General features: G+C 48.0%; 1 protein-coding gene across 1 annotated transcript in view; it reads left to right on the plus strand.

The window, feature by feature from the left end:
- Positions 1-13,564, plus strand: part of LOC144687508 (dynein axonemal heavy chain 3-like) — a 706,779-nt gene that overhangs the window by 241,498 nt on the left and 451,717 nt on the right. Inside the window, exons 18-19 of the mRNA XM_078553740.1 lie at positions 9,898-10,028; positions 10,510-10,610. Coding sequence (XP_078409866.1) covers positions 9,898-10,028; positions 10,510-10,610 — 232 coding nt within the window. The remainder of the gene's footprint in view (positions 1-9,897; positions 10,029-10,509; positions 10,611-13,564) is intronic.

A 13,564-nucleotide genomic window follows, 5' to 3' on the forward strand; every position in this document is an offset into this window, starting at 1 on the left:
TCCTCAGCACTCTGCATTTTCTGGTTTTTTCTGGATTCTAGATACAGTGAAGAATAGCTTCACCGTTTATTGGGTGATTCAGGGAGTGTTTTCTCTGTTATGGGCTGTTTTATACTACTGGCAGCTTGGTTAATAGCCTGTGATGCCAATGTTTCCACACCCCATTTCCAGCTTCTCCCCATGAAACCTTGTTGAGAGTAAAATACTATGAAGTAGGATGCTGGTGAATCTTAGGCAAGGCCTGAAGACTGGTTCATGCATCTTTTCTGGATTTGACATGTTGGATTTGACTGAACCATAAGCCAGAATATTATATTTGGGGGTCAGGCACGCGCTTGGCCTGGCTTAACGTAAAATATTGCAAACAAAATAATGTAAAACATTGAGCATGCGCTCAGTTTTGCGGTCGGTGGGCGCGTGCACAAATTGGATCCACACCCAACAGTAGTTAAAGGGCCAATTAAGGCCATTAACAAGCCAATAGATGTTTAGCTAGTCGCAGGGGCAAAACAGGTGGGTGGAAATCACATTTTAATCACTTCCTCATCCACGGGCGTGATAAAAGGCCCCTGGAGCAGCAACATAAAAACTTGGAGTAGGAGTAGGCCATTCGGCTCTTTGAACCTGCTCTGCCATTCAATATGATCATGGCTGATCCTCCATCGCAACGCCATATTCCCGCTTTCGCTCCAAACCCCTTGTTGCCCCTAATATCCAAAAATTTATCAATTTCTTTCTTGAATATACTCAGCGACCCGGCCTCCACAGCCTTCTGTGGTAGAGAATTCCACAGGTTGACCACTCTGAGTGAAGAAATTTTTCCTCATCTCAGTCCTAAATGGCCTGCTGCATATCCTGAGACTGTGGCCCCTGGTTCTAGACTCCCCAACCAGGGGAAACATCCTCCCTGCATCCAGTCTGTCTAGCCCTGTTAGAATTTTTTACGTTTCAATCAGATCTCCTCTGATTCTACTAAACTCTAGTGAACATAGGCCCAGTCGAACCAATCTCTCCTCATACGACAGTCCTGCCATCCCCAGTATCAGTCTAATGAACCTTCGCTGCATTCCCTCTATGGCAAGTATATCCTTCAAAGAACAAAGAAAAGTACAGCACAGGAACAGGCCCTTCGGCCCTCCAAGCCTGCGCCGATCGTATTGCCCATCAACTAAAACATTTTGCACTTCCGGGGTCCGTATCCCTCTATTCCCATCCTATCCATTTATTTGTCAAGCTGCCTCTTAAACACCACTATCGTACCTGCTTCCACCACCTCCTCTGGCAGCCAATTCCAGACACTCACTACCCTCTGCATAAAAAACTTGCCCCGCACATCTCCTCTAAAGTTTTCTCCTCTCAGCTTAAACCTATGTCCCCTAGTAATTGACTCTTCCACTCTGGGAAAAAGCTTCTGACTATCTACTCTGTCCATGCCACTCACAATTTTGTAAACTTATATCAAGTCGCCCCTCAATCTCCGTCGCTCTAGTGAGAACAATCCGAGTTTCTCCAACCTCTCTCATCTTAGCTAATAACCTCCAGACCAGGCAGCATCCTGGTAAACCTCCTCTGCACCCTCTCCAACATTCCATATCCTTCTGGTAATGTGGTGACCAGAATTGCACGGAATATTCCAAGTGCGGCCTAACCAAGGTTCTATACAGCTGCAGCATGTATATATATATATATACCTTAGGTAGGGAGACCAAAACTGCATGCAATACTCCATAATTAATAATTAACACAAAAAAAGTCACCCGTGACATGTCCCTGTTGTGCTCAAAGTGCCTTTGACTTACGTCTGTGGGTGCTACATCTTGGTGCCCCTCCCACCCTCGCTGACAGTGGTGTTGGGGGCAGCTGCTGACTCTGCTGTCCTGGTGGCCCTGATGGCCTTGGCGGTCGTCCTCTGGCCACCCAAGCCTGAGGAGGCTCCGCCTGGGAAGGTGCGTCCAGCCCCATAGATGGGCACTCCTCAGTCATCGTTGGCATCATCAGATGCAGTGGCCACTGGCAGGTGGGCAGAGAAGCTGGTGCCCTCATCCAGAGTGCCCTGAGAGAAGCCCATAGAGAGAACAGGCAGCTAGTCCACCAGCGTGAGGTGCGTTTGCATCTACCTGCTAACCACTGATGGATGGGGACCCAGCAGAGAGACTAGGCGCCTCATCCATCTCTCACACTGGCAGTGACCTCCTGGGGTCAGTGCCTGTGTGAGGGTTTGCAGGTCGGAGTGAAACCCCAGGAACCCCTGAGTCTGCTCCTGGAGCTGCCTCTCCATGAGAGTCGCCACTCACTCAATGGAGGAGGCTGTGCGCTCGGTGTTAAGGGTCAACGCAGAGCTCACGCTCCACATGGACTCCTCCATGATGGAGGCCATGGAATGCAGATCCTCATGATCTCCGCCAGTTCTCCCCACACATCCCGTTGGACATCCAGCTTCAGCTGCCTGACTTACGGCTCCAGAAGCTCATCATCTGCCTCAGACGCAGCATGGTCCCGGTCTCCAGCTGTGCTCCCACTGTCGGCTCCCTGGGACCTCTCTGCCTCTGCCAGCTCCTCATGCAAGTATGATGTGTCCTCACCGCTGTGCATTACCCGTGGAGCTGAAGAACTAATGCTGACCAATGTGTGAGTATCTGCACTGGTGCCTGGTTCAGAGAGACAGTGTAACAGTGATGCGGGTGTGATATCTTCCTTAGAGCTCAATGGGGGGTCCTTGGCATCGCTGGCGTCTCCTGTGGGTGGTGCATCTGCTGGAGGAAGGCAAAAGATCAGTATATTCGACTATCATAGTCACTATGCATGGCAGGCGGGCTGAGGAGACAGTGGAGACCTGCTGCATGGTGCCATCTGCATTGGAGCTTCAGTGGGCTCTCTGGCTACGACAGTTCAGTTTATGATGAGAGGAGTCCGTTATGTTTCCAGTACCCACCACACACTGCATTCTTACTTTCATTCGAGACCCCTGCCTCACTGGAGGAGCGAGCTAGCCTGTGACATTCCAGCTCCATTGTATCGCTTTCGTGCTTATTGAGGATGCAGATTTGACACTCCTCCATCCGTTCTGTGGCACTCTGCAGCGTTATGATTCCTCTTCTCCTGACAGTGAAAAATAGCCTCATGATTGGTACATCTCCCTGAAGGTCCTTTCTTGGTTCCTACCCGCCCTCCCACCAGGGCATTAGGCAGGCTGTGTCACTGTGGCACATCTCACCCTGCAGTGCACTGAGGCCAGTCGTGCTGACATCCCAGCCCTGGCAGGGCAGGCTTCAGTGCCGGTTGGTATACACACTCTTAGACCCCTGAGCATTCCGAGCAACGGGTACCCAACTGAAGTTCTCCTCACAGCTCCCTGCCAGGTTGCTGAGATTGCAAGGGGCTGTGAGCGACTCCGCCAGTGACTGCTCCATGGCCAGCTTTAGCGAGAAGATTGTACAGCGTGTGCAGTCGTCCAACTGTTCTGCAGCCCACTAAAACACTCATGGCATTGCAGTCTGTGTGGGGGGGTGGTGAAAAGCTCTGGGGCACTTGGTGACACTTTGATGCCTCTGCGTTGCTTGAGTGGGCAGATAAGCTAGAAGCCCGACTCCAATCATATCAATGTGGCTGCACCTGACCTGTCTCAGCTGCAGAGGAAAGGTTACATTAAACAGGGTGTCCCTAATGCGTGGCCGCTTCCCTCACCCACCCTACCCCCCACCCCAAATGCTTATGCACTATATTCAACGGCACAAGTGGCCTCAATGGCAGGGCTGCCCTTGACCACCCCTCCTCCACAACACTCCTCAAGCTTGAAGTCCAACAGGCGACCCTGGCAAGTGCTGCGCATCGTTTCTGTGTACTCACCTCCGAGCTCCCCTCAAGGTGCAGCCCACCATGTGCACGCCTTTTATGTGCTGTTGTGAAACACGTCGGCATGCTTTCCCGCTGATGTGGATGGTCTATCCAGCTGGGGACACGATTCCGGCAGACTGGCCTGATAATTAATGATATGCTGGATGTGTGACAATGAGGTTCCCAACGTCCGATGGCGGGAAATGCAGTCCACCGTTAGCGGGCTGTTGCAGCAGATCGCAAACTGGCTTCACGCTGTCGTGAAACCAATTGCGCCATATTGTCCGCTCACGCCATTGAACATACCCAATGCCAGCAGGCACGGAAAATCCCAGCCAACATCTGACTGGAAGATTGTGTTCTGCTAGCTGGATCCAGAATAACCATACCCAAAACGATGCAGGAAGAACTTCTTCAGAAGATACATGAAGGCCACAGGGGAATGGAGAAATGTAAACTCAGAGCCAGATCTGCTGAGTGGATATACAAAGATATTGAAAATATGGTGTGATGTATGCCAGAAATATACAACAAAAAGAGCAGATGCTAGCTACTGAAATACCATCCAGACCATGGCACACTGTGGGAGCTGATTTATTCACGCACAATCAAGAATGGTATCTCATTGTTTTAGACTCAAAGTTCCCTTTTATTGGAAAGGTGAAACATCTGAAAACTACAACAATCAGCTCCACAGCCTGAGCTCTGTTCACTGAGCAAGGGATTCCGGAAAGAATAATATGTAACAATGCAACTAAATTCACCTCCAGAGATTCAAGAATTTGCTGCAGTTTGTGTTCAACATCATCACCACATCATCACATTACCCAGGGAGACATGGGTTTATAGAAAGACATGTCCAGATGGTCAAGAGAACAATGGTCAATGGTCACAAAATGCCAAGAGACAAAGGAAGACCCAAACCTTGCCTTATTGTCACTCCGAGCCACACCTCTCAAGGCTGACATGAAATCACCTGCAGAGCTGTTGAATGGAAGGAATTATAAGACTACTCTGCCAAGCATTCCTTGGGATTCACACAGCTCCACACACTAATAGATTAGCCTTATTGGCAATCTTGTAAGCAGGGCCCGAGCCATTTGCTCACTGCGCTAGCTTAACCCAAAATCGGACGCATCAAAGCTATCCTGGGGATAATGGCTACCTCAGTCAGGCCATTGCTCGCTATGTATCGTGTATACGCATGAATGGGCCTAAGGCTGCCATTTCAGACCTGAAAAGTGCCTACTCTACCTCAGGTTACCCTGGAAGAATGAGGTATCTAAAAACATGAGCAACAAGTGAAGCTATCAGTTTCACGCTCCACTATGCAGTAGTAACATTTTTTTCAAAATTTATTCACGGGATGTTGTCTTCGCTGGCTGGGCCAGCATTTAATGCCCATCCCTAATTGCCCTTGAGAAGGTGTTGGTAAGCTGCCTTCTTGAACCGCTGCTACCCATGTGGTATAGGTGCATCCACAGTGCTGTTAGGGAGGGAGTTCCAGGGTTTTGACCCAGCAACAGTGAAGGAACGGTGATATATTTCCAAGTCAGGATGGTGAGTGACTTGGAGGGGAACTTCCAGGTGATGATGTTCCCATCTATCTGCTGCCCTTATCCTTCTGGATGGTAGTGGTCATGGGTTTGGAAGGTGTTGTCGAAGGAGCCTTGGTGAATTCCTGCAGTGCATCTTGTAGATGCTACACACTGCTGCTACTGTGCGTCGGTGGTGGAGGGAGTGAATGTTTGTGGATGTGGTGCCAATCAAGCTGGCTGCTTTGTCCTGGATGGTGTCAAGCTTCTTGAGCGTTGTTGGAGCTGCACTCATATTCCAAGTGCGGGATTCAGCGATGGTAATGCCATTGAACATTAAGGGGCAATGGTTGGATTCTCTCTTGGAGATGGTCATTGCCTGACACGTGTGTGGCACGAACGTTACTTGCCACTTGTTAGCTCAAGCCTGGATATTGTACAGGTCTTGCTGCATTTGGACATGGATTGCTTCAGTATCTGAGGAGTTGTGAATTGTGTTGAACATTGTGCATCATCAGCGAACATCCCCACTTCTGGTCTTATGATGGAAGGAAGGTCATTGATGAAGCAGCTGAAGATGGTTGGGCTGAGGACACTACCATGAGGAACTCCTGCAGTGATGTCCTGGAGCTGAGACGACTGACATCCAACAACCACAACCATCTTCCTTTGTGCTAGGGTATGATGCCAACCAGTGGGAGTTTTCCCCTGATTCCCATTGACTCCAGTTTTGCTAGGGTTCCTTGATGCCACACTCGGTCAAATGCTGCCTTGACATCAAGGGCAGACACTCTCACCTCACCTCAGGAGTTCAGCTCTTTTGTCCATGTTTGAACCAAGGCTGTAATGAGGTAAGGAGCTGAGTGGCCCTGGCGGAACCCAAACTGGGCGTCAGAGAGCAGATTATTGCTAAGCAAGTGCCGCTTGATAGCGCTGTTGATGGCCCCTTCCATTACTTTACTGATGATCGAGAGTAGACTGATAGGATGGTAATTGGCCTGGTTGGATTTGTCCTGCATTTTGTGTACAAGACATACCTGGACAATTTTCCACATAGCTGGGTAGATGCCAGTGTTGTAGCTGTACTGGAACAGCTTGGCTAGGGGCATGGCAAGTTCTGGAGCATAAGTCTTCAGTACTATTGCCGGAATTTTGTCAGGGCCAATAGCCTTTGCAGTATCCAGTGCCTGTTTCTTTATATCATGTGGAGTGAATCGAATTGGCTGAAGACTAACATCTCTGATGCTGGGGACCTCCGGAGGAGGCCAAGATAGATCATCCACTTGGTACTTTTGGCTGAAGATTGTAGCAAATGCCTTATGTCTTATCTTTTGCACTGATGTGCTGAGATCCTCCATCATTGATTATGGGGATATTTGTAGAGCCTCCTCCTCCAGTGAGTTGATTAATTGTCCACCACCATTCACAACTGGGTATGGCAGGTCTGCAGAGCTTAGATCTGCTCCATTGGTTGTAGGATTGCCTAGCTCTGTCTATCGCTTGCTGCTAATGCTGTTTAGCACACAAGTAGCCCTGTGTTACAGCTTCACCAGGTTGACACCTCATTTTTAGGTATGCCTGGTGCTGGTGTTGCTCCTGGCATGTCCTCCTGCAATCTTCATTGGACCAGGGTTGATCCCCTGGCTTGATGGTAATGGTAGAGTGGGGGATTATGCTGGGCCATGAAGTTACAGATTGTGTTCGAGTACAATTCTGCTGCTGATATTTGCTCACAGTGTCTCATAGATGCCCAATCTTGAGTTGCTAGATCTGTTCGAAATCTATCCCATTTAGCACAGTGGTAGTGCTACACAACATGATGGAGGGTATCCTGGTGTCTCCACAAGGACTATGCTGTGGTCACTCCTACCATTACTGTGATGGACAGTTGCATCTGTAGCAGACAGATTGGTGAGGTTGAGGTCCTCTTGTTGGTTCCCTCACAATGTGCCGCAGGCCCAGTGTAGCAGCTATCTCATTTAGGACTCGGCCAGTAGTGGTGCTACTGAGCCACTCTTGCTGATGGACATGTACTCTGGGTTGGGGACTTCATTCTGTGCACTTTCCACCCTCAGTGCTTCCTCCAGATTCCAATTGAATTCAAATTGCACCATCTGCCGTGCTGGGATTCAAACCCGGGTTCCCAGAGCATTACCCTGGGTCTCTGGATTACTAGTCCAGCGACAATACCACTATACCATCACCTCCCCCTCCTGCTACATGAATAGTATTGTCCACTAATAGGCTACCACTCAAATAAATAACGTGGTATGTGAATTTCAGTGCCAGAGCAATGCTAGGTACATAGTCTGTATGTCCCAACGACTTGTAGATTGTGTCAAACAGCTCATCCCTTTGGCTGTTCGCACTAGGCAGAGTACTGACTGTACTCAACCAGACCATGACTACAAAACTCAGGAAATGAACAAAAACTGGGGAACAATAGTTCCCTGGTGCATTCGCCATGGCAATGCCTCGACCAATCAGAGCTCACTTGTCAACCAATCAGCATCTTTTTCTCATGCAGTATAAATTGTTGTTCCCTTTGAAATTTGGTATTCTTGTGTCTGTCCTGATGAATGCAAGATGAAAAGCTTTGGCAGCATGTCTCTTTTTTCAGCAACACTTACTCTCAGTGCCAAACAGTGGGCCAATTGGAACAGAGTGGATTCAATAGGTTAATACATGGCTCAGCATAGGTATAGGAGAACAACACCATCTTTAACAAAATAAGACATTCCAGGGCCCTTCACAGGAGCATTAGAAAACAAAATATGACACTGAGCCACGTAAGGAGATATTAGGAGAGGTGATCAAAAGCTTGGTCAAAGAGTTAGATTTTAAGGAGCACCTTAAAGGAGGAGAGAGAGGCAGAGAGGTTTAGGAAGGGAATTCTGGGGCTTGCGGACCAAGGGACAGCCATCAGTGATAAAATACTTAAAATCTGTGATGCTCAAGAAGCCAGAATCCGAGGACCACAGAAGTCTCCGAGGAATATGGGGCTGGACTTCAGAGATAGGGTGGGGTGTGGTCACAGGGGAACTTAAAAACAAGGATGAGAATTTTAAAATCAAGGCGTTGTTTAACTGGGAGCCAATCAGGCCAGTGCACAGTGGTGATGGCACTAGGACACAGACATTCGAGTTTTGGATGAGCTCAACTTTATGGAATATTGGAAACCAGCCAGAAGTGCCTTAGAATAACCTAGTCCTGAGATAACAAAGAGGTGAATGAGGGTTTCAGCAGAGATGAGCTGAGGCAGGGACAGAGTCAGGCGATGATACAGAGGTGGAAATAGGCAGTGCGGATATGAGGTCAGACACCACCTTAGCGTCAAATATGACAGCCAGGTTGTGAACAGTCTGGTGTAACATCAAACAATTGCTGGGGAGTGGAATGAAGACAGTGGCGAGGAGGTGGAGCTTGTGATGGGGACTAAAGACAAAGGCTTCTGTCTTTCCAATATTTAATGGGAGGAAATTTCTGCTCTTTCTGTACTGGATGTCAGACAAGCAGTTTGATAATTTAGAGACAGTGGAGGAGTCGTGAGAGGTGGTGGTGAGGTCAAGCTGGCTGTCATCAGTGTACTAGTGAAAAATGGCATTATGTTTTCAGGTGATGTTGCTAAGGGACAGAGTAAAAGGCATAGTATCCAAGAGAGGAGAAATAAAAGCTGGCATGACAACAGGAGGGATGAGTCTAGGAGGGGCAGAGAGAAAATAAGTCAAAAGAGGGAGGAAAATAATGAATTGGAAATAGAAGCATGGGCTTAGGCCTGGGTAACAGCCAAAGGGTGTAAACAAATGGACACAGGGAAAATCTCAAGTTACAGAGGATCATCAGGTAGCAAAGAAGCTGGTTCCAATTCATATCCCATTGAGACCACTGCTGGGAAGAGGGAAGGCTTCATCTCTGTGGACCTGCTGGAGCCATTGCCATTCCTATAATTCCAGTCTGATTGGGAAGCCCATCGCAGACCTGGAGGGAAAGTGTCCATTTATGGTCTTGAGTTTATGTTGGGCCAAGGCCTCTGGAACAGCCAAAGAGAGTGGAAGAGGGACGTTCGACCATTTTTAGGGCCAGAGAGTCCAATCAATCGCAGCACAATGGGCTTAACTCTCTTGGGAGAATTCAAACTTAAATCCATCCCCCCACCCCTCGACCCTCTCGACCCCGCCTGGACACATCAATCTGATAGGACAACAAAATACTACAGATGCTGGAAGTCTGAAATAAAAACAATAATGCTGGAAACAGCAGCTCTGGTAGTGTCTGTGGAGAAAGAAACAGAGTTAATGTTGCTGGTCGATATTATTTCATCAAAATTCATCGACCTGAAACATTAACCCTGCCTCTCTCTCTCCACATATTCTGCCGGAGTGGCTGAATATTCAACGTTCTGACCAATTTAGCAGTACCGTTACAATACAGCTGGGAGCTTGAGTTGTTCAGTCAATTAATACTTGAATGTGACGGGATAGTTGTTTCGACTGTGAAGTAAGCTCTGGAAACTATTTGATTTGGACAGGAATCCTGGCTAATGTCTTTCGAGAACAAGCCACCAGCCCGAGCAGAGACAGAAAGTGGTGCATTTTTGACGGCCCTGTGGATGCAGTCTGGGTAGAAAACATGAACACAGTTCTCGATGACAACAAAAAGGTAATGGGCACTAGAGAATGGCCTGCATCCTGACAGACTTCATTTGAAAAAGGTTCACCAGGATATTTCACGTTAAACTTGAATTTGTACAACTGAATGACAGCTTTAATGCTGCAGGTACTTTAATATATGGCCTTTTAATAGACAGAGCTCCACTGCCCTCAGTCAAATCAGACTCAATCGCTTCTTTTTGGTTTAGCAGTGAAAGATAATTATCCCATTTGAATGAAGATATTCACATAATCCCCTCCAGGAATAGGAAAACATTTGAATCAGTTTGAAATACACAATACAATTAGCAGGGAAATCTCCCGTTTATTCTATTATGAACTTTGTAAGATTTCTTATGGTAATCCTATAAAGTGATAAAGATTTCATTATTTATCATTGAAAAGAATGTCCAAGAGCTTTGGTATCGGAGTGGTTTATGAGTGCAGTGTCTATTGTATATTAATGTGAAGCTTATTACCATGTCCCGCAGCTCTGTTTGATGAGTGGGGAGATTATTCAGATGAGCTGTCAGCAGAATATAATCTTCGAAGTTCTGGATCTTAAGCAAGCATCACCTGCAACAGTCAGCAGGTGAGTACAGGAAAAGGTGTGTGGGATTGGCATTAATGTGTGGGTGGGGTGAGTGAGGGGGAGAGGGGGGGCATCCCTGAGCTGTGAAATGTACCAGAGCCACTCAGTGTATCAAACTTGTATTTGCTCACTGTCTGATTTGTGCCCAGAGTGTGCCCTTGGCTTGTGTGCGGTGATTCACATTATCAAGCACATTTCCAGGATTTAGATGAGATGTTAACCCGAGGTCCTGTCTACTCTCTCAGGTGTGTGCAAATGTTTGAATGACACTTTCAAAAAAGAGCAGTGGAGTTCTCCCCAGTGTCCTGGCCAATATTTATCCCTCTACCAATATCACAAAAACAGAGTCACACCTAGCACAAAGGAAGATGGTTGTGGTTGTTGGAGATCAGTCATCTCAGCTCCAGGACAACACTGCAGGAGTTTCTCAGGGTACAAAGAACAAAGAAAAGTACAGCACAGGAACAAGCCCTTCGGCCCTCCAAGCCTGATCATATTGCCTGTCAAACTAAAACATTTTGCACTTCCGGAGTCCGTATCCCTCTATTCCCATCCTATTCATGTATTTGTCAAGCTGCCTCTTAAACACCACTATCGTACCTGCTTCCACCACCTCCTCTGGCAGCAAATTCCAGACGCTCACGACACTCTGCGTAAAAAACTTACCCCGCACATCTCCTCTAAAGTTTTCTCCTCTCACCTTAAATCTATGTCCCCTAGTAATTGACTCTTCCACCCTGGGAAAAAGCTTCTGACTATCTACTCTGTCCATGCCACTCATAATTTTGTAAATTTCTATCAAGTCGCCCCTCAATCTCCGTCGCTCTAGTGAGAACAATCCGAGTTTCTCCAACCTCTCCTCATAGCTAATAACCTCCAGACCAGGCAGCATCCTGGTAAACCTCCTCTGCACCCTCTCCAGTGCCTCCATATCCTTCTGGTAATGTGGCGACCAGAGTTGCACGCAATATTCCAAGTGCGGCCTAACCAAGGTTCTATACAGCTGCAGCATGACTTCCCAGCTTTTATACTCAATACCCCTGCCGATGAAGGCAAGCATGCCATATGCCTTCCTGACTACCTTATCCACCTGCGTTGCCACTTTCAGTGACCAGTGGACCTGTACACCCAGATCCCTCTGCCCATCGATGCACTTAAGGGTTCTGCCATTTACTGTATAATTCCTACCTGTATTAGACCTTCCAAAATGCATTACCTCGCATTTGTCCGGATTAAACTCCATCTGCCATTTCACCGCCCAAGTCTCCAACCAATCTATATCCCGTTGTATCCTTTGACAATGCTCTTCACTATCTGCAACTCCTCCAACCTTAGTGTTGTCTGCAAACTTACTAATTAGCCCAGTTACAATTTCCTCCAAATCATTTACGTATACTACAAACAGCAAAGGTCCCAGCACTGATCCCTGTGGAACTCCACTAGTCACAGCTCTCCATTCAGAAAAGCACCCTTCCACTACTACCCTCTGTCATAGTGTCCTTGGCCCAACCATCTTTAGCTGCTTCATCAATGACCTTCCCCCAACTTAAGATCAGAAGTGGGGATGTTCGCTGATGATTGCACAATGTTCAGCACCATTCGTAACTCCTCAGATTCTGAAGCAGCCCATGTCCAAATGCAGTAAGACCTGGACAATATCCAGGCTTGGGCTGATAAGTGGCAAATAACATTCGTGCCACACAAGTGCCAGGCAATGACCATCTCCAACAAGAGAGAATCTAACCATCTCCCTTTGACATTCAATGGCACTACCATCGCTGAATTTCCCACTATCAACATCCTGGGGGGTTACCATTGACCAGAAACCGAACTGGGCTAGCCATATAAATACTGTGGCTACAAGAGCAGGTCAGAGACTAGGAATCCTGTGGTGAGTAACTCACCTCCTGACTCCTTAAAGCCCATCTACAATTTACAAGGAACAAGTCAGGAGTGTGATGGAATACTCTTCACTTGTCTGGATAAATGCAGCTCCTCCAATGCTCAAGAAACTGGACACCATCCAGGACAAAGCAGTCCGCTTGATTGGCACCCCATTCACAAACATTCACTCCCTCCACCACCGATGGCAGCAGTGTGTACCATCTACAAGATGCACTGCAGGAACTCACCAAGCCTCCTTAGATAGCACCTTCCAGACCCATGACCACTGCCATCTAGAAGGACAAGGACAACAGATACATGGGAACACCATCACCTGGAAGTTCCCCTCCAAGTCACTCACTATCCTGACTTGGAAATATATCACCATTCCTTCACTGTCACTGGGTCAAAATCCTGGAACTCCCTCCCCAACAGCACCGTGGGTGTACCTACATCACAGGGACTGCAGCGGTTCAAGCTCACCACCACCTTCTCAAGGGCAATTAGGGATGGGCAATAAATGCTGTCCCAGCCAGCGAAGCCCACATCCCATAAATAAATAAAAAAGAAGATTTTCTGCTGTCTGTGGGATTATGTTGCATACAAATTAGATGCTGCATTTTCTATGGCAACAGTGCAGGATTACACCATCGGCTGGAAAGCACATTAGAGTGCCCTGAGGTCCTAAAAGTCATGTTGGAGTGGAGGCAGTTGAGGGTGGTGTGTGTGAGGTCAGATGTTGGGTGGGGCACGCGGAACATTTTTGGGTGGCAGGCTGGGCATCAATTGGAGGGATGGGCAGCAGTGTTGGGTGACAGGGAGTGTGTTGGGTGAGGCAGAAGGGGAGCAATGTTGGGCGGCAGGGTGAGTGTTGGGTGAGGCAGTGGGTAACGATGTTGGGCGGCAGGGCAGGTATCAGCTGGAGGAATGAGTAGCGATGTTGGGTGGCAGGGTGAGTGTTGGGTTAGGAGGTGGGTAACGATGTTGGGTGGCAGGGTAGGGGGTGGGTAGTGATGTTGGCTGGCAAGGTGGGTTTCAGGTGAGGGGGTGGGTAGCGATGTTGGGTGGCA

Source organism: Cetorhinus maximus, chromosome 12 (assembly GCF_964194155.1).
Source record: "Cetorhinus maximus chromosome 12, sCetMax3.hap1.1, whole genome shotgun sequence".
Classification (NCBI taxonomy): Eukaryota; Metazoa; Chordata; class Chondrichthyes; order Lamniformes; family Cetorhinidae; genus Cetorhinus; species Cetorhinus maximus.